Source organism: Anopheles ziemanni, chromosome X (assembly GCF_943734765.1).
Source record: "Anopheles ziemanni chromosome X, idAnoZiCoDA_A2_x.2, whole genome shotgun sequence".
NCBI classification, from domain to species: domain Eukaryota; kingdom Metazoa; phylum Arthropoda; class Insecta; order Diptera; family Culicidae; genus Anopheles; species Anopheles ziemanni.
In genome coordinates, this window is record NC_080707.1 from 1,981,474 (window position 1) to 2,001,728 (window position 20,255).

At 44.7% G+C, this 20,255-nt stretch overlaps 4 protein-coding genes across 4 annotated transcripts; 2 read left to right on the forward strand and 2 right to left on the reverse strand.

Moving 5' to 3' along the window:
* Positions 1–1,169: 1,169 nt before the first annotated feature.
* Positions 1,170–3,585, reverse strand: LOC131290415 (vacuolar protein sorting-associated protein 4-like). The gene is made up of 5 exons (XM_058319570.1): positions 3,477–3,585; positions 3,064–3,240; positions 2,562–2,935; positions 1,785–2,495; positions 1,170–1,657 (listed from the first exon to the last, which is right to left on the reverse strand). The coding sequence occupies exons 2-5, from the start codon at positions 3,197–3,199 to the stop codon at positions 1,556–1,558; spliced, it is 1,323 nt and encodes a 440-aa protein (XP_058175553.1). The 5' UTR covers positions 3,200–3,240; positions 3,477–3,585; the 3' UTR covers positions 1,170–1,555.
* A 753-nt stretch (positions 3,586–4,338) lies between these two features.
* Positions 4,339–5,932, forward strand: LOC131290835 (tyrosine--tRNA ligase, mitochondrial). The gene is made up of 2 exons (XM_058320017.1): positions 4,339–4,567; positions 4,634–5,932. The coding sequence occupies exons 1-2, from the start codon at positions 4,437–4,439 to the stop codon at positions 5,880–5,882; spliced, it is 1,380 nt and encodes a 459-aa protein (XP_058176000.1). The 5' UTR covers positions 4,339–4,436; the 3' UTR covers positions 5,883–5,932.
* A 1,027-nt stretch (positions 5,933–6,959) lies between these two features.
* LOC131290492 (uncharacterized) lies at positions 6,960–19,464 on the forward strand. The gene is made up of 8 exons (XM_058319641.1): positions 6,960–6,964; positions 7,770–8,637; positions 14,432–14,589; positions 14,747–14,849; positions 14,939–15,088; positions 15,181–15,322; positions 17,803–17,835; positions 19,397–19,464. Exons 1-8 carry the CDS (start codon positions 6,960–6,962, stop codon positions 19,462–19,464), a joined length of 1,527 nt encoding a protein of 508 aa, XP_058175624.1.
* On the reverse strand, positions 8,832–11,294 carry LOC131291420 (transmembrane protein 205). Its single transcript, XM_058320630.1, has 3 exons — positions 10,657–11,294; positions 10,312–10,538; positions 8,832–10,071 (listed from the first exon to the last, which is right to left on the reverse strand). The coding sequence occupies exons 1-3, from the start codon at positions 10,875–10,877 to the stop codon at positions 9,584–9,586; spliced, it is 936 nt and encodes a 311-aa protein (XP_058176613.1). The 5' UTR covers positions 10,878–11,294; the 3' UTR covers positions 8,832–9,583.
* Positions 19,465–20,255: the final 791 nt, after the last annotated feature.

Genomic DNA, 20,255 nt, shown 5'->3' on the forward strand with positions numbered 1-20,255 from the left:
TGGTTGCTGAAACCGGGTCGTCACATAATGTTGTGCAAGATCGCCAGAAGCAATAATGTAAGCAAACGCAAAAGAGAGATGCATTTCTAGGGCGGGAAAAAACGAACGCCGGTATGTTCCTCGCCAAGTCAAGGAGCTGAGCTGTATAATTTGAACGTAGAATGAACGGTTATTAGGAGACAAATTTCGTTATTGAAAACTCAGCAACATATAAATCTAAACCAAAATTAATGCAAAAAACAGAAAAAAAACAATCAAGGCCAGAAAACGTAACCATCTAAGTTGGCGGAGGTGTAGCGCAATGTGAAATGTAGGACTAGCGAAACATATTAAAGGGGTAGTAATGTTGAGGGAACAAAAGCACCCACTACACAACCCGACACACTCAACAAGGTGTGATAATAATCGACGAAAATTCATAATTGTTTTAATTGCCACAGAATAAAGAACAAACAACAGAAAAACAAGAAACACACAAGAAAGACAGCAGAACAGGAACATCTAAACTAAAGATAATTAATAGAACAACATTATTATTATATTAATCACTGAGGGTTTATACGGCATTACTCTGTTAGCAACAAACAAAAACAAAAAAAATGTAATGGAAATATTAATGAGTCTAAAAGGCCTTCTAAAATCTTTATCATTGCTGTTTCTGTAAAGCATACTGACATAAAACAAATGCAAAATAAAAGTATGTAAACTAGCTATATTTCGATTGGATCGAGAAGAATTTATGGCGCAGTTTTTTTTCTCGGGGTTTTGCATGTCCTTACAAACTTGCTCATGACGGTAGTTCGTGATTTGCACTAGACTTTTATATCCTTAAAGGATAAGATTTAAGCATAACATAAGTAAGGGTAACTAGTCGATAATCGGTTGAGGCAATTTTCTTTAGAATGTTCTTTACTGGGGTTAACTTATATATAGGTACGAACATTAAGATATTGCCAAATTCTATATATTGTTATAGTTTATGTGGAGTAGCAACATAATGGGGGAAGTATATACCACTGGAATAGTGTTTCATATCTCGCTTTCCGATCCATACCATTCTGGGTGATTCAGAAGACACACTTTTCGTTAATGTAACAACATTATTTATGTTTACCTTGAAGATTTAGCTATAGAGAAATCACACGGTAAAAGAGTGAATAACCATCGCGCTTGAACAGAAAATAACAGATTTATTTCACATCTATCATCGCTTCTCCAAGGCATCCAAATCTGTCGTATTGTGTTGTAGAGCATTTACATAATTCATCTTATGCTATTGTAGAGTTCATCTCGAGCAGCGAATAGTAGGTTAAGTGTGTTATTTGTAGCATTTTTGTTTTCAATTTAGTTGAAAGTAATGAATAACATATATTATTTTACACCGCTAACATCTTCCTGTGTTCCCCCATTTCACCCTCTCAACTTTCGTAATTTTCGTGTTGCATGTATAGCTTGCCAAAACGCTCCGTCCCACCATCCTTTCCGCTTTATATGTTTTGCACACTTCTAGTCGTGCATGTTTCGTTATCCTCTTTACGCAAATCATACGAAGTACTTAACCTTCCTGACCAAAATCTTCAGTAAATTTGTCCAGCTTTTTCATGTCCTCGTCGTTCACCGATGCTTTCGTGCTGGCCAGAGATTTCAACATATCGTTCTGTGGAAGAAGAGATAATAGAATCTCAATTATACATTTTGACTGGAACATGCTACATAGATATTGTTTATCATCTAATTGCATTCTATTAAATCCAATGCAAAAGCCTAGCATTTAGTTTGCTTACCATGGTCACCGGGGGCTCGTACAGCTTGTCGCCTGGAAGGTCCACCCAGGTCATCTCAATAGCACCCTCCTCGCCGGGGCTGCATGGCTTGAGTAGATCGTCGCATATGGTCGTCTTATCTATCGGCGACGGGCCGCTGATGCGTTTGAAATGCGTCGCAGTCTGCACCTTGCGGACCGGTTGCATCAGCGCGTCCCGTACCACGATCGAGATGTCTGAGCCAGAGAAGCCCTCCGTTTTTGCTGCGAGCTCGCGTAGATTATCTTCAGTGAGCGAGTGCGCCGTGTTGCCGAGGTGAATCTTGAACATCACCAGCCGGGCGTGCTCGTCCGGCAGTGGGATGTAGATGCGCTTCTCGAAACGACGCCGGATAGCGGAATCCAGAATCCAAGGCGTGTTGGTGGCGCCCAGGACAAGCACTCCCTCGTTATCGCTACCGACACCCTGCATCTGGACCAGAAATTCGGTCTTGATGCGCCGGGCGCTTTCGCTCTCGTTGTCCGACCGGGACGAACAGAGCGAGTCGACCTCGTCGATGAAAACGATAGAAGGTTTGTGGGCACGCGCGAGCTCGAACAGATTCTTCACCAGCTTCTCCGACTCACCCAACCACTTCGACACCAGATCGGAGCTGGAGACGGAGAAAAATGTTGAGTTGTTCGCTTCGGTTGCCACAGCCTTCGCTAGATAGGACTTGCCCGTTCCGGGCGGCTGTTGGAGTAGGTTAACGGGAGGTGAGAAAATGAACTCAATGCAGCATCAAACGCCAAAACCTACCCCAAACAGCAGTATACCCTTCCACGGCATGCGCTTGCCGGTGAATAGGTGCGGAAACTTAATCGGCAGGATGACGGCCTCCTTCAGTGCCGTCTTAGCACCCTCCAGACCGGCCACATCGGACCACTTGACGTGCGGCTTTTCGACCACGATCGCTCCCTCCAGCTTCGCCTGAAGTTTCTTCTTCTCCGGATCGTCCGAGTCCGAGTCGGAGCTGTCGTTCTTCGATTTGTCGTCCTTCGACGAGCTGTCACCGTCCTTGACCGGCTTTTTCTTGCCTTTTTCCAGATAGGCCTTTAGCTTCTCGGCCCGGTTCAGATACTGGATGCACTTTGCTCGAATCGACTCCTTCGCTTTATCCCCCTGAGCTTCATCTAAATAGAGTGTAGAGAAACATTCGGGAAATGTGACGACAAATTAATATAGAAATGTAAGCTTTTGCTGAAGAGCAACATCATAAACATAAACCACTCTATGCAAATGGATGCTCAAAGCAACTCACACTTGATTGCGTGGAGGAAGTACTCTACGCCATGATCATAAAGCCGGAGAGCTTCCTCGTAGTTTTTGTTCCGGTCCTCCTCTGTCGCCTTCGTCACGATGTCGATCGCTTTCTGCAAGGTTGAACCGTTCGCCATCACTGAGCCAGTTCAGTTGGTTGTTTTTCTTGCCCTTATGCCTAAGTAGAAAAATTGATGTGTGTCAATACATTTGGAGGCGAATTTTTTGGAAGCGCCACTGACAAGTTACAAGCTGCGCATGTAGGTGAAAGCACAAATCAATCTAAAGGATGACTAATGCTACCGATTTAAATAAGATTAATGCAGTTCGCAGGCCGGGGTATTCGCGCATTCCCACGAATGGAGGGTGTTACGAAAATGTTTGTGAGATAGAATAGTTTATAGAGTTGCTAACCTCGAGGATTCCTTCCGAGTTCCGTATCAGAAGGCACTAAAATCCAATTTCCAAATGTAATAAACAATACACGACGGACAGCGGGTTTGACAAAGGCGTTGGAATTCTCACGAATGCTAGTACTTCCAAGGTGAGTAAAATATATGAGGTGAATTCACATCCTGATCGTGGCAGCCATATTCTATAGGACTTTTGGTTAGCGTTACTGTATGTTCATGTTTTCTTTCCTATTAAAATCAACACCAACGGGCATAGTCGGCATTATCCAGAAAACTAAAATATTATGTGTCCGCGTTTGTTACAAATTTCGTTATTTTTCTGATGAAATCAAAGTGTTCTCTAGGATTATCTCACCTGATATAGTGTGCTCACCTTGAAGTTGCGTACTATTGGGAAATGACGTAAAACATTGACAACTGGTACACTGTCGGCGATGTAGGTATATGAAACTACGTTCAAAAGTCCAAAAATAAATTAGTTTAAATAAAGTTCTTTGATGGGTTATCAACGTCAGCCCTGTTCTTTTCGAAATCGTGTGGAATTCAACAACTTACTTATGTAAGTTTTTGAGGATTCACGTCAAAGTATTCGCAGATTTTGCTCTGTGCACATTCAAACTTGAGGCTCAAAGAAGCGTAAATCAACTAGAAAAGTTATCGACTTTTCCTTTGCAATTAAAGGAATCCATCATATTACTTAAGCAATTTATTTTATTATTGTACATTTGTGCGTGCCAATTTGTTTTATATACAGAATTGTATAGCCTATGGTTACCATAAAACTCACGGTTATTCTCATGTTTATCTGAAATTTTCACTTGCAATGTGTCAAGCAGGCAAAACAAATAAATACCTCGCTTGGAGCCGGTTACATCAATAGCAGGCATTTCCTTCTCGTGCCAGTTCAGAAGCACGAAAGTTTTGAGAATTTATTGTGTTCACAGCGAAAACTGTTCCCCGCATGTTGGCGAGTATGATAAGATCAAGGCAAAAAGCGGTTCTGCAGCAGTTTGTGCGATGGTATTCGGAGAGAAACATTTTGAAGCTCACGGACCGTGGTTTCATACAGGATGTATTTCCGGCAGAATCAATGTTTGTTGTTTTTAGAAATCAAATCATAGTATTCCCTATGTTAAAAATATTCTATTAATCTTCCAGTGACAAAGCTCGTACAATGCTTGGTGCCACAACACAGGCCGTGTATGCTGGATTCGATCCTACAGCAAGCAGTCTTCATGTCGGTAATTTGCTCGTTTTGATTGGACTACTACATACGCAGCGTGCTGGCCACCAACCGATAGCACTAATTGGTGGAGCCACCGGTCTGATAGGAGATCCGTCCGGGCGCAAGACAGAACGGCAGCAGTTGGAAAGGGAAATCGTGGAGCACAATGTAAGCTGCATTCGGCAGCAGATCGAAACAATCTTCGCTAACCACAGCCGTCTGTTCAGCGAAACGCCCACATCGTTGAAACCAGTCATTGTAGTCAATAATGCTGACTGGTACGAGCGATATAGTTTCGTCGAGTTCATGTCAAACGTTGGCCGACACTTCCGGATGGGAGCAATGCTATCCCGTTCGTCCGTGCAAAGTCGGCTTCACAGTGAGTCCGGTATGAGCTTTACTGAGTTTTCCTACCAGCTGTTTCAAGCATACGACTGGCTGCATCTGCTGCGTCAGTACGATTGCCGCTTTCAGCTGGGAGGCTCCGATCAGATGGGAAATATTATGTCCGGACAGGAGTTAATTAGCCGCACTGAGTCGAAGGAGGTTTTCGGTTTGACCCTCCCATTGATAACCAATGAGGAAGGTGATAAGTTTGGTAAATCGGCCGGAAATGCCGTCTGGTTAAGCGCGGATCGTACCTCAGCATATGCCATGTACCAATTTTTTGTCCGCACCCCCGACTCTGAAGTAGAGAAACTACTGAGATTGCTAACGTTTCTACCGGTACAAACCATCGACCAGTTGATGGCAAGACATCGGCGCACACCGGAGCTATGGGAGGCACAAAAATGTCTAGCGGAGGAGCTAACAAAACTAGTGCATGGTGAAGAAGGCCTGCATAAAGCGAAAGCAATAAGTCAAGCACTTTACAAGGGCGATATTTCCATATTGGAGCAGCTCGATGTGAAAGATATTTCCCAGAGCTTCGGAGGAGCACCGATGTGTGAAGTTCTTCCCGAACCTGGCATGACGATTTTGGACGTTGCATTACGGGCTAACTGTTTCCCAACAAAGAATGATGCAGTACGCATCATTACCGCTGGTGGATTTAGCATCAATTTCAAAAAGGCTAAAAACGTCTCAGAAGTTTTGACGCCCTCAGTGCACATTCTTGCAAACAAATTGTCTCTGTTGAGGGTAGGTAAACGGAACTATTACATTATAAAGTGGCTGATATAGTGTACGAGCTAGGTTGTAATTAAATATAAAATAAACAACGATATGCGGAACACATGTTCAAAAACGTGTGGCTGTCCGTTAGCAATCCAAAACACAAAATAACATAAGATGAATGCGACAGTTACCTCATATCGTGTAAATGTTAACTTAAATCATCCGAAACTGACTTCCCAGATCTATTTTTCCAATCTGTACTTGTAGTTAGCAAGTTTATAGTTTATAATAAAATGTTAATAAATTAACATGATGTCATGCGGAGTTGCTGTTTCTTTTTCATAGTGAGACAAATGTCTCACGATTATAGCACATGATGGATGCTGACAGTTCCGTTATGGCAAGCACTTCAAACGTCCGTCTTGGAATACAAACATTCAGCTTTGCACCGTTCGAAGGAAGTGAGAAAGAGATGCTATTTTGGTATCAATGTTAAGGCTCACGGAAGAAAGTGAGAAGGAGCCACGGATAGAACGATATACGACGAAAAGGCTGGTTTCGTTCCCCGTGTTTTGCGGTAGATTGCGATCGGTGCAGACGATATCAATAATTTGAGCAATGTGACACAAACATTGCCCATCATCGGTGAGTATTCTTAAGTGGAATGGAGTGTTTCTTATTCTCTACGCATTGTTTGAAGAGGTGCACGAAGTAATTGTTCGAATCCTTAGCCCGCCTGGCAATGGGTGTAGCCAATGCAAAAGATTGGTACCCAATGCAGTTAACTGCTTCCCTACCAGCGTCCTGGTGCTGAACGGGTTAAGATTTGGAGATATTTGCGCCACGTACCATTTGCGGTAATTGGTAAAGTAAAGCGTAGACGCTCCGCATAATTAAATAGTAATGTATTCGTGGAACGACGAGAAACAACCGTAGGCACATAAATCCTTATCCAAATAGTGAAATGCAGGAGTCAGTTTGTGCAGAAACACAACATGTTCTGGAGAGACGCGTAGCGCAGCGGCGCAATAACATAGGTGCTTTTTACATGAATATAGGAAAGGAAACAGGAGCGACATTTTCATTTGAATAGGTTTACCAACGTTTTAGTTAAGTGCTTGTAATAGTTTTTATTCTAGGGGTATGGGGTACGACAATGGCCATCATGCTTTCGAAGCGTTTGGTCGTTCCTGTTAACTTGGGGCAGTTCTGAAACATTAACACTGATAAGTGTAAAACATGGATTCTGTATGCTTGGCTCTTGGAGGCATTTCCAGTTCGTTTTAGTATTTTTTTGCATTGTTGAAGTGCTGTATTTGTTTTAGGGCAAGTTTGTCGTTTCGATTCCGGAATGGTTTTGTTAGCTTGTTGGCGTTTTAAACCGGCTGGTTGATTCGATCAGTACATTTTCATTAAATTGACTGAAATCTCGCTGTGGTAAAAAACGTGTGCCCCTGCGCAAGTCACATTAGGCTACGCACGGCCCACGCATATATCGCGCACGCACACTTAGGAGTGGTTGCTAAGCAACAACGGTCTGCTCTTGCGAGGGCAAGGGTTTCACTTTCGGAAGAAAAACCATCATTAACAACCAACATCTTGCTTGAAGAGGTCGCCTCAATTTGAAGGTTTTCGGCTACTTGGAACAGATCGTTCGATTTAATCTTGCTAATTGAAGTAATCATGTTTTTCAGAAATATCCGCCTACCCTAGCCCGATTGTAGTTAGCGACGACCGTTGGACTTGGTGAACTTGGTGTAGAAAACGTTTCTTGGTAAGATGTTTGGCTTTTGTTCTTACCTATTCATACTGTGTCATGTATTGAACGAAAGAACTAATAACAGTTTTGTATTCATTTTACAGCTTTGCACGCAGTTGACCGTCATTTGAGAACAACGCCTATTTCCTTCATTCCTTACTCTACTGCATCCACCGTCGCGTGTTGTTCACCAGGCCTGGAGGTCTGGTGTTTGAAGTTAGCAAGCTGGATCGCCTGCTGTGGATCGTCTGCCTGTTGAGCGCATTCGCGCTTTTGCGTGTTGCGCCATCCGCCGTGCACCCGGTCTCCAGAAGCGAAAGATCTCCGGAAGTACTCGATAAGTTCTTGGATCGCAATGACAACGAAGAAAGTGCCCATCAAGCTACCGGCCAGGATGGAGCGGATGTCAGAAATACTGACGTACGGGTGTCAACCGCAAAAGGAACTGTTCCGAACGTGGGTGCTGCTCGGGAGCCGACCAATGGTGGGCGCAAGACGGAACAGCACAACCATTTCCAAAAGCACACCCACCACGAGCATCATCCAGTTGCGGAGAGCAAGGACGAGGAGGGCGGTTCCGCTCCAGCAGCCCCTGGAAGCATCAACCACGGACGTGGTGGCATGAATGGAGCTCGTGGTAGTGGCAACGGTAGCATGCCAACGCGCACAGCCAAAGGTAAGGGTCAAATAGCTCAAGGGGGGCAAGGAGACGGCGAGGGACCGGACCAGCCGGATGAACAATGGTATTCCATCCGACGCTTGCTGATCGACTGGAGCTGGCCACAGTGTCTCGGATTCGAGCCGAAGGAACACCTTTACTATCAGATCGGGCATGCATTGTTTCTGGTCGCATTCCTCGCACCGAACATGCAGTGTGGTTTCCTCGTGCTGCGCTGTGCCGCTATTGCCGGCTGCATACTTATGCTGCTGTGGGGCTGGTTCGTCAACTGCAGCCTGGACGCGGTCGTTTGGTTCGGCGGGTTTCTGGTGGTCAACACAATCTACGCGGTGATTTTGCTGTGCAAGATTCGTCCTGTTAAATTCGATCGTGAAATAGAATCGGTGAGTATTGAACAAATACTTTCATCTTATTATACCAATGAAGGTCCATTTTTTATTTATGCGAGGCCTATTATTTCATTTTAATTGGTTATTTATCGATGAACGATATTGATATTTGTTTACCTTTTTTTGTGCATTTCCGATATTATTTCCGTTTCGAGATAGACAAGACGTTTAGGATACATTTGACTCATACGATTATATTTTAATGTCAAAAAATCAAATAAGTGCGTCAGGCGAACCGTTTGCTTTGTGTAGGATAATTAATCCGGTGAACGTTTAAATACTACTCTCACGGGTTGTGGTCATGCAACATGTCCAAATCTTTTACTCCTATATTCTAAATATGGCACTACACATCATGGCAATCCATATGAGTTCAATCACGTAGATGTAGGAACTTTTTGAATGGTCAAAATACTTGTTTCTAACTAGTAAAGTTTTTTTTATGTGCTTTACAAGAAAACAATACTGGTGGGCTGTTATGTTGTGGTGCACTGTCCTATTAAATGCCGTCTGCTTCGGTTTCTACATATGTTCTACACTTTCTTACAAGGAAATACCAGCAGGTTCAAATGCTCTAGCGATAGCTTCAACTATCTCAAAGAGATGCTGACAATGTGTGCTGCGGCACATTATTTCTTTTTGTGAGATTGTTGCTTTGCAAAGTGGAGATACTGAAGCGTTTGGCTTGAGCTCTCTAGTGTTACACTCTCTCTCTCGTTACGCTGAACACACGTTTGTTATTCCTACGATACAATTTTCTTGCTCTATACTGCTATGTTAGGAAATAAATAACTTAACCTTATATGAACGGCCGGAGGCTCTGAGATAACCATACGTTGACATGCCGGTGGGTACTTGATCCGGGCGGCGCGGGTTTGAACTCCGAGCAAGACCGGCCCCGCGTGCGAGAAGATTGACTTTATCGGTAGGTTCTGCGGGTCTAGATTTGAATACGTGTCGCTAGGTACAGAAGGTGCACGCAGGTGCAGCTGAGTGTGATCATGTTTAGTATCGCGATCGTCATATGGATCTGACGGAATTTTTTGTGCGTTCGCTTGTAGTGCTGGGAGCGTTCGAGCCGACCATTACCAACGCCGTCGAACTGGCCTACCTCCTGGCCGAGATCCGCCCGTGCCTCGATGCGGTGCTTTTCGTGCATCAATCGGAGCATCGGTGGTGCTAGGTATAGGCGTACGAAAAGCTCCAGTGCAGCCGTTGCACCGAGCGCCACGATTTGCACCAGATCGCTCGTATCCCAGTGGGCCAGATGACGCCCGGCTAGCTCCGGTTGCTTAGTGCGGCGCAGTTCGACGAAGCCAAGCAAGCTGACGGTGCTGAGGCTTGTGCCGAGTGTGAAGTACTTCGGGAATAGGACCTCCTGGATTCGGCCAAAGGTGTGACGCGGCAGGGAGAAATACAGCGCAAGTCCTGTGTATCGAGAGGGAGGGAGAAATTTGAAGAAAAACGTTTCATTAGTCATCGGTCGTGTTGGGTGCTAATATTAGTGTAGGTTATGTAAATTTTATTTTAAAATCCAATTTCATCACTGCCTCGAGGTTGTTTGAATGGTTCTTTGCAAAAAAAACCCCTCCCATTTTTGCACATGAAGTTACGTAACTCTGGCTTGAATTATGAGCCGGGTGTTCACCTCATTAAGTGTGTACGTACCCGAAACGAATGTCATCCAGATCTGGGCTCCAAAGTGTACCGCGAACGAGCCCAGGTAGGCTATCTGGGTAAGAGTACTGCTCTGCTCGGTAGCCAGATCCTGCTGACTTTGGGCGCATTTGCTCGACGCGGAGCTACCGATCAGGTTCGGCCATAGGGCAACCACCACTAGTGACAGTACGATGGCGGATATCGCGTGGCTCGGCTGCGTTGTGCTCGTCAGTATCCTAATGAGATATCGAGAAAGACACGGTGGCGTGTCGGATTAGTACCACGGTCGTCTTTTTTTTTGCGCAAGTCGCACGCATAATGCTTGCGTTTGCGGATCGTATTTGGCATGCGTACTTGAACAGTGGGCTGCGTTCGAAGCGCGTTGATTGATTGCGAAGGTAGTGGAATAAAACACGCGTTGCGCGCGTCGCCTTCTGCAGTACGTCCTGGTGCAGCGGGTTGTCGGGTTTTCCCATCGCTTCACAGCCGGCAGTCCTTGTTGGGATGGCTCTTGTCGATGCCTTTGGGGGCTGAAGCAAAGGGCTGGTATCGAGAAGGCGTTGCAGGCAGCACATTTTAGGTAGCACCTTGTTTCGCTTGACTGGATATGTGGCACGCACACGTCACACACTGTTCGCGCACTGATCGTCCTGTCAACTGATCTCTTGAAATTTTGCGCGGTTTTTCCGTTTTCGCGGAACTTGCACACTCACACGACAAAACGCGGACAGCTTCCTCAAGAAGAATAACAACAAAACAATCGACCTCACTTGGCTGCTGTTGGCGCGTGGACCTTGCGGCTAGCTCGTCGCAAGGCAAACAGTGAAATGGCATGGTTGTATTCGCGTGCCGTTCGTATATATAAGACTTTATTTTCGTTTACACCGCTCCACCGCTTTCGCCCACCTTCGACGCGGCCCTTACCGCTTCTGCTTACCAGACACATTTCATACTGGGCAGCGCGACAGGACGGGAGGAGAGAACGATGATCCTCAATTCCCCCCCTGGCGTATCGAAGGGGCAGGGCTTGTTGGCACGATAATGGCACGGGGTTTACCATCTGTGTGTACAGTTGCTTGCACGCCATGAATTGCGAATCCGCGGTGCGATAACGACGGCGCCCCGCACGGATACGGAGGGTGAGGGGCACTGTGGGAGCCGGTGGTGGTTTTATGACGTGTGCAGTTGATGCTGCAGTTTCTGTCGCCGTGATGTCGGCGCTTGCGTTTGGCAGTGTGTGCGAGCAGCGTTGCATGGGTTTGTGTTCCGCGCTGACCGCGCTTTCGATGGCTTCTAGGAAGAGGATTGGGGATTGCTTGGGTACGCACACACCAGCTGACGTGTGTGCTCCTGTCCGGCAAGAAGCGGGGAGAGCCCGGGGACACCGGGACATTTCCATTAGTCACATATACGGGCGTCTAGTTCCCAAGCTCACACACAGCTTCGCCGGTGCGTTGCTCGCAGACAGTAAATCCCCTACCCGAAGGTGGCTTAATGCTCAATCGTAAATCTACTCGCGAATCTGTCATACGCTATCGATTTGCACCTTGTCACGAGGGAGTTTCGCCCTACTGCCATAAATGGTCGTCTGCCGGGTGTTTTATTCATCGGGTGCCAGAAGGAGCGTAGCGGGGAGGTTCGTAAACGTGTGACTCTGCTATTTTTTCCGGGGCGCGGGGGGTCATTGCACCATGCATGCTAGCAGTGTGGTCAATTAGAATTCCTTGCTGCTCCCTGGAAGAAGCTCGGTTTCGAGATATCTTTCTCACGATTTTTTTCGTTTCCAATTCTAGCTCAGCATCTTGAGATTCGCTGGCCTGTTGTCGTTGGTTAAAAATAAAAACCTGATAAGCGTCGCTAAAACTACATATCCCTGTCGACAACCAACCGGACCAGCACGTTTATCCGATGTGGATTTTTGCATCAGAAACCTGGATTATAAGTGCTCGACACTGGGAGGGCGGCCAGCTGCGGCGCGTGTCGATTATGGCCAATCTCGTGCCATAAGTGGCCTTCCGGGGGACCAGTGCAACCAGCGTCCCCACCGGAAAACGGACATCGGTTTAAATCTTTTGAATTGCTGGATTTGACGAAATGCATGCAAACACTCTCGGGTCGCCGAGTGGCATCTTTGATCCACTTGAAGCGCAATCCTCGCGGTGTTTGCTGGATCAATTGTCTCGATTTGCACCGTTGTGCTGCCCGCTTCTGGCTTGCAGGGGACCCATCAAAAAGGGCAACTTTAAGAACAGCGCCCATAAATCTTCGCGCGGATATGGAAAAGGGCCATGGAAACAGGGCGTTTCGTCGCTCGCCAAATTTCGCAAAATAAGAAGCTACACATAACAGAGAAAAACATGTGACCCGCGGGCCGTGGCCTCCCGCATGCCTGCCTCCTCTTTTCTTCTCTGCGCTAAAAATATATAGCGCGTCGTCCGACGAGTGGCTACGTGACTAACCGCAAGTATGCACTTTGCGCACATTTGCGAATCAAGCCACCTTGTCGCTACCTGGTGATTGTGTGTAGGAAGCATACACACACGCGCAATGGAGACGGTTGCTGGTGGATGCGCAGCAACATGCGAAGCAGTCATGCTTTTGCTGTCCACCTTTCTCCTCGGGGGTTCCGGTGGGGTGTCCCGTGCCAGTTATGTTTCGCAAGATAACTTATTCTTGCGTCCTTTTGGGCCGTTTCTTCTCGAGGCGCATGCCGCGATCATGTTTGCTGATGTTGCTGTTTCAACGATTACAAAATCATCAGCGGAAAGGAAGGGATTTGGATACAATTAATATTTATGCTAACCCAATGCGTTGGTACTCCGAATCATGGGCTTGACGGGGACGAAGGAACATGATGATCTAAACCCAAATTTGCCGAAACGTCAGTTTTAATTGTTGCAATTTAGTAAAATTTACTTTACATATAACAACCGTGTAACTGTAACAGCATGATCAAGTCCAAGCTCCTCCGTAAAAATTGATTTAAAAAAAAAAGTTAGAATCGAGTTTTGGCCAGATTTTGCCAACCTCTTTCTACCGCATTTCACTGGATAAAATATTCTTATTTTTACCAAAGAAATGATTGAACATTTAACATGTAACTTAACAATACTATTGGCATAACAATGTACACTCCCTTTTCGTGTATTTGTTAGCTTGGAACAATTGTATGTTAATATAACATTGCTTAGGAAATGATTGCTACAATCATTGTGTAACTACAGTCCAGTTAAACATTGCAATATAGACACGTCCTTGAAGCTGTTTGATAAAGTTTTACCTCCCTTCTGAAACAGTTCCAAAAAATCAAGAAAGCGGAAATAGCCGACTGGTCTGTATTTGCTTCTGGAATGCCAATCCTAAAGAATGCGCCTGAAGCTTTCCGCCAGCTTAAAGACAGTAGCTGTTACTATTTGAAGGTCTTTTTAATTTGTTATCGGTCAATTGCAGTGTTGTACCCATGGCCGTAGACGATTGTAGAGTAGTGACGATTGGTATGGTACAGTTTTCACAATGGGATAGAATAGCTTTGTGTGTGCGCGATCTGCTCGTCGGAGAACTGGGCCACGCGTGCAAACGCGGAACGGTATGGGCGGGCGAGCCGCGGATCGCGACGTAGGCGAGCGGAATAAACGTATGAATTGATGACGACGATTTAGTCCGCCACGTGCCTTCGAACCCCCTTCCGTTCACCCATAGAGCGATACAGCGCGCGGGAGTATTAGTCGCTGGTGTACGGTAGGTCGGTTCGCGTATGACGTTGTCACTTCGCGAAAAATAGAAAAATGAAAACCCAATCAACCGGTTCGCACCACAGATTGGCGGGGTTCACCCGGTGTGGAGGTTACAGTGAAACATTTGTCGTTTTGGGTCGCAAATCGGTTTCGCACGTGATTTTTCATGACGTACACGTTATTTTATACTCGCTTATATTTACGAATCCGTTCGGGTGTTACCATTTTCGTTAGAACTGTTTTGATTTTCAGATTACCTTATTATCTTATCTTTGTTGCTTATGTTGCATCTTATATGCTTCTGCTGTAGGAGCATATCATTTTATAATTCAAATTGTAAGTAGACCGTTTAACACAGTTCGTAATCTACCAACCGCATGTTTTCTTTACCGCAGGTGTACGTGGCGTTGTTTAAGCCGTTGCGTGTTTCTCGCCACCAGTTCAAGAAGGTGTTGAACTGCATGAAAATAGTCCGATCACTCAAGTTCCAGGAGATTTACGTGCAGGAAAAGATCACGAAAGTCGACAGCCTATCGCTGGTTCTCTCTGGAAAGTAAGTACCCGATCGTCAAAGGCGTCTACTGGAGCACTTGACAAAACAAGAAAAGCAACAGTTTTGCAATGGATTTAGCATACTAACATCTCAATGCCATTGACATTTACATTAACTTCCCCGTTTTAATATCTCTTTTCATTCTCATTTCGAACAGACTTGTTATATCACAAAATCACAAAGCACACCATATAGTTTTCCCGCATCAGTTTCTCGATTCTCCCGAGTGGTTCGGTGTATCAACCGACGACTATTTCCAGGTATCCAAGAGTCGGTCTGAGCGCGTAACTGCGGAGCGAGTGGAAACATGTGCGTTGCTATAATGGAACAACCCCGTTTGTCGTTTTAGGTGTCCATCATGGCGATGGAGGACTCCCGGGTGCTAATCTGGCACCGGGACAAACTGAAGCTATCCATGATCGCCGAGCCGTTCCTGGAGACAGTGTTCGATCACATTCTTGGGCGCGATGTTGTCAAGAAGCTAATGCAGGTAACGCAGGTATTGTTGAAGGACGGCGCCGCGCGACCGAGCATGTTTGTGTGCATGGGTGAGCTGGGTTTTTTAACAAACTTTTTTCTCGTCTCCGCTAGGTGGGCGAGATTATGGCGCAGAGCAATGGATGCGTTCCTTCCAGCTTCGACGACGCGGAAGACAAGCCGATGCTTGCGAAAGGAAAGGGCACCGACAACGGTGGACATGGTTTGACTGCACTAATTAACCGCCAGCTTCAAGGTGAGAGGCTTCATCGGGTTACATTCTTTTTCGGTGTGTAAATGGCCACCGGGAACTGCTGTAGTCGAACGTGTTACATGGTTTTTTTCTTAGGGTTTATTTTTGGGAGTGAGCGGTTTGAGGCTCCGCAACAAAAACTATATTTTCTGCATGTTTTGTGAAGCACATCAACTTAATCCACTGCCAGTTGCTAAAGCCCCCCCTTTCCCTTTCTCTGTTTGATGTGTTGTTTTGTGTGCAGGATGTGTGTGTTACTTCAATTATCAATCAATGCTATCTTTTTTCAGTCTCTATTAGAATCCCACCGTTTGACCGAGAACTGCATATTCCGTAGCACCCGCCCTCAATGCTTTGAGCAAGGTGTTCCATGTTTCGTTTTCTCATCTAAAAGTAATGAAAATATTCATTACATTTTCGAATCGTGTCCAGTTTTCGTTTTCACAAGTCCAAAGTATTGCAATTTGTCGTCATCCAGCTCGCATGTCAGGTCGAATAAGGAGATATGGCCATTCATTAGAATCATGGCTTAGGTCGAGATTATGGCCCATAAATTCAATCACATGTTAGCCCCACGTCTAGTACGATTGAAATCACCTCTTTTAACAGGTCGGCATCAATGTGGAAAATATGCTTTTCAACCCCTTTTCGTTGATTACATTTTAGTTGGCTTTAGTTTGTTATGGAATTATCTATTTCAACTACAGTATATCGACTCCACCTTTTTCATTAGTACATTAAATTTTCGTTCTTTAACCTTTTTGTTATTTTGCTTTTTATTTTTATTTTCTGTTTTCGATTATAGATCCGTCTATTCCGCTTCTACCTTTCCGCTCGGATGCTGCACAGGTGATCCGAGGTGTTCGCCCCATCTATCCTGTCCGTTCGGGCACCCGACATTCAAGTGCAAGCTCTGAGGAAGATGGTGAACAGGGCTGCGATGTTACTAATAATATTATCCCCAATGCTTCCGCCAGGCTGATTACGCGTCTATCGGAACGTCCAATCGAGCGCGGTTCTTTTGGGCCCATGTCAGCAAATATCATGAATGCCAGGTTCATGTCAATCGGAACCGTACATCCTCCCGATGCTAGTGCAAGTTGCGATGTTTCCGCTAGGCTGATTGCACGTCCACCGGAACGTCCAATCGAGCGCGGTTCTTTTGGGACCGTACATCCTCCCGAAGTTTCCCCACTTGCTAGACCGTCGGCCACCCGACCTGCTAGTGCAAGTTCTGAGGAAGACGATGAAGAGGGCGGCAATACTAACAATACTATTCCAAATGTTTCGATCGCTGTTTCTGCTAGGCCGATGACACGTCGATCGGAACGTCCACTCGAGCCCCGTAATCGTATGCCTGAGTCAGCAAATGTTACCAAACGTCCTCCGCCGCGTCGTTGAATGCCAAAAATTATAATTCTATTAATTATTTTTTTCTCTCTTTGTTTGCACGGCCCAAGCCGTTTATCAATATTAATACCTAGTAATATTAGCTAGTAATATTATTCGACTGTTTAAAGAACCTTCTCGATTTAAAAGCGTAGATTGTTTCTATTTCCACGAGTAGGGAATTCTACGCATGCCATTTTACCAATTAATTCATTATCCTTGATTTTATCATCAATCTTATAATTAACGCGTTTGTTTGTTGTTGTTGAGTAATTTATCGATTGCGTTCGCGTCTTATGGAATAATAACTCTTATCTTAACTGATCGCGTTGGACTGTGCACCGTTGCTAGTCTGTAGTTAGTTAATGAGGACTTATAAATGCACACAAAATTAGGAAGGGACTAATATATCGACTAATAAACCAGCATCTGCCAGTGCAAGCAAACTGCTCGGCTATTGGCTGTAGGCTGGCTTGACTGAACCTTAAATACAAATTGCAATTGAAGAAACGCAATTGTTTGTAGATAACTGGTGGGTTCTTTGTAGCGATCTTTCTTCAGCAAATGCTTTTGCTAACAACTGATATATTTTTGCATTGCATATCCCGATTCTTTTCTGCATTCTGCATTCCTGGGTGGTCTCAGATTGTATCTATATATGTATATAAACAACCCTTGAAGCAATTAACACTATGATGTCCGGTAGCATCCCAAAGGTATACCGAAACGAAGTATTTTAATCAGCAATTGTTTCGAAAGTATGACGGGAGAGTATGAGAAGCATCCGGATCGTAGTATTACAATTTAAAAGGAAAAACAAAATCGGTCGTCATAGTGTTAATTGCATTTGGTTTTCTTATGCCAAAACTTGCCAGTTCGCCTTGGCCAACAAATATTCTGCAATCACCTTTTCCCATTCCTTCTATGTTCTATGTTAAACACTACGTTTTCTTCTACTATAACTTAACCATGGTTTTTACTCCCAAAACTTCTACTTCTATCTCCTTTTACTATTTCAACTATTACTACTAACTACCACTACTACATCTACTACTACTACTACTATTACGTTACTTTGCCCACTGCTACAAAAGCCCTCCCACGGATCTCCAAGTATTATTATTGTGGTAAGTTTCGCGTGGAATGGATCCAATTGCATTTTTTCTTCTTCCGTTTTGGTTTCTATTTGGCTACCGCTATCACTTAGCGTTTCTAGTGTAGAGATAGTGGATGGAAGCTGCGACGAGGCAAATCGTAGATCGTTCTATGACGGGAAGAGGGTAAAATACTAGCAGATGATTTATTTGCAGGGCTAGAGTTGAGGCGTTTGTGCGAACTAAACGGTGTTCATTCCTATGTTGCCCCTGTTTCAATTTTCATCATTTGTATGTGCATCGTACGTTACTCTTTACCATGTAGCTGTTGCTGTACGTAGTGTAATTAGTTTAGCGAATGAAAAATGTACGGTTTTGTTTCGATCGGTTAGTCTTGTTGCGGTGCGGTCCTGTTGTTGGTGCAAGGTTATAACGATGTACAACGAAATTGACCCAGTGTGCTTGCTAGGCATAGTGTTTAGAAAAGGCATATGATTATAGAACAGAGAGAAAAAACCTCAATAATGCCTTCTAGGGACAAAAAATAACAATTGGCAATTCCATTTTTATATCCCGTTTTTTAAACTGTGCAAATTTTTTAAACGAATTTATCGGAAATACTCCTTCTGAACTGAAGCAAACATTTAAAACTAGTACAGATAACACGAGCGATGCATTTATAAAATCGATAAAGACTAAAACTGTTTAAAATGTATTTAAACTAAAAAAAATTATCCAATTATTGGGTTAAACCCATAGACAAGTCAATTACGATTCGATGTTTGAAATGACAATCGATGGTTACATCACTCCGTGTATTAGGCTCTAAGATAAATGATGATGTGCGCTGCTTCATTGCGGTTGCGGCCAAGAGGCAGGATGGGCTTCACCAGCAGTCTATCAGATTTGCGATTTGTCTTTACCAAGAGCGAACTCTTTTCCAGTGAGAGTTCATAAAGCTCAACCGCTGTGAATATGCGTGAGGCAGTCTGCAGGAAGCAATATAATAAATCCTAACTTGAACATCTTGTTAACGACGCTTTTTATTTGTTGCTATCGGCCACGATGATTGTGCATACTGTTCTACGCTGTGTTTGCACTTGGATGTTGATTTCCGTTCATCCAAGAAGTTAAAGCGAGGCTTACGCTAGTGGACTATGAGCCGAAGAGTTTGTTTGTATAATATCCTGTTGTTAGCTTTGGTGTATTAAACGTTGTAACCAGTCAATTGGATGGCCTACTACAAAATACTAATCCTTCAGCACACTTGGTAAACAACAGTCAAGTGCTATTTTCTTGTATGGTTACTAACGCGTGAAGACTTTCATTTCTTTTTTTTTTTAAACATTTGTTCTACTTTATGTGTACGTACGCCCGTCTGTGATTGATGTTTATCGAGAAAATGTTAGCCTTTAGTGAAGTTTTAGTTTGCAGTACTGTTACGCACGCAGTTGTGATCCGCTTTCAGTTAGTGTTTGCCGATTGATGTGTGTGTGTCCTAGGAGCAGAGTGAGAACGAATCGAACCAACAGCAGCGAACTAGGAAAGCAAACACATACACTTTCTTTTACCTCCCGTGTGATCTGTCTTTTAGTAGCAACCGATCATAATGCCTGGCGGCTGGGGAGAATCGATGAAAACGACCACGAAACTGCTGTATAGGAAACGGACCTGCTGGCGGTCGGTGCGATGCTGATGCGGATGGTGCGCTGCAGGAGGCAGATATCGCGGCCACCCAGGACACAACCATCATTGTGATAATATGCACGGTGCAGCCGTGCAAGATCGGCCGAAGGGGCACACACGATGGACACCTAGCGATCCCGCCAGTGGTCGGAGCCAGCAGGTCTCTTCGAAGATGCGAACCTGGAAGGAGCGATGCTTAGCTAAACGAGGGAGGTAGGAAACAAAGTGAGATGTGAGCGAATGGAAGACGGTGAACGGAGAATTATTTTACAACCAAATGACCACGTTAACCGGCCAGCCGGTTTTGCCTGACCAGCGACTGACACGCCGGTTAACGTGTTGACGAGCGAAAATGTTTTCTACGTAGTCGGTGGACGCATAATTAAAACCATTCGGCTTTAGGCCGACAGCTGTGACCGCGAGGCGGAGTAGTAGAACTGTGAAGTCGTCGCAGGCGGCACATTTACGTTTCTCCATTCGTCAATCATTTTTCAAAGCAATCAACAATCTCTATTTCGAAACAACCGAATACAATTTGTAATGACAATACTCTTTGAAACTGACCGCGCTGGCGGCATCTTCGTCACTCGTTAATCTTAATTAGATCCTTTTTGTTAAAACAAAAAACAAACGGTTCTACACATCAGGATAATGAAAATGGATTAGTAGAGCAAAACGCTACGGTACGGGCGCCTGATTTGGAATAACTAAAACGTTGTTGGCAAAGCAAACCTCACACGAACGAAAACGGTCTATTAATTTTTGCA

Excerpts from the sequence above, each read along its gene's own strand:
- LOC131290415 (XM_058319570.1), bottom strand. The coding sequence starts at position 3,199 with ATGGCGAACGGTTCAACCTTGCAGAAAGCGATCGACATCGTGACGAAG. Across the intron at positions 2,936-3,063 it reads CTTCCTCCACGCAATCAAGT|ATGAAGCTCAGGGGGATAAA; the intron begins GTGAGTTGCTTT and ends CACTCTATTTAG. Across the intron at positions 2,496-2,561 it reads AGGGTATACTGCTGTTTGGG|CCGCCCGGAACGGGCAAGTC; the intron begins GTAGGTTTTGGC and ends CTACTCCAACAG.
- LOC131290835 (XM_058320017.1), top strand. The coding sequence starts at position 4,437 with ATGTTGGCGAGTATGATAAGATCAAGGCAAAAAGCGGTTCTGCAGCAG. Across the intron at positions 4,568-4,633 it reads GTATTTCCGGCAGAATCAAT|TGACAAAGCTCGTACAATGC; the intron begins GTTTGTTGTTTT and ends TTAATCTTCCAG.
- LOC131290492 (XM_058319641.1), top strand. Across the intron at positions 14,850-14,938 it reads CAACCGACGACTATTTCCAG|GTGTCCATCATGGCGATGGA; the intron begins GTATCCAAGAGT and ends TTGTCGTTTTAG. Across the intron at positions 15,089-15,180 it reads AGCTAATGCAGGTAACGCAG|GTGGGCGAGATTATGGCGCA; the intron begins GTATTGTTGAAG and ends CGTCTCCGCTAG.
- LOC131291420 (XM_058320630.1), bottom strand. The coding sequence starts at position 10,877 with ATGTGCTGCCTGCAACGCCTTCTCGATACCAGCCCTTTGCTTCAGCCC. Across the intron at positions 10,539-10,656 it reads GAACGCAGCCCACTGTTCAA|GATACTGACGAGCACAACGC; the intron begins GTACGCATGCCA and ends ATATCTCATTAG. Across the intron at positions 10,072-10,311 it reads CTGGATGACATTCGTTTCGG|GACTTGCGCTGTATTTCTCC; the intron begins GTACGTACACAC and ends CTCGATACACAG.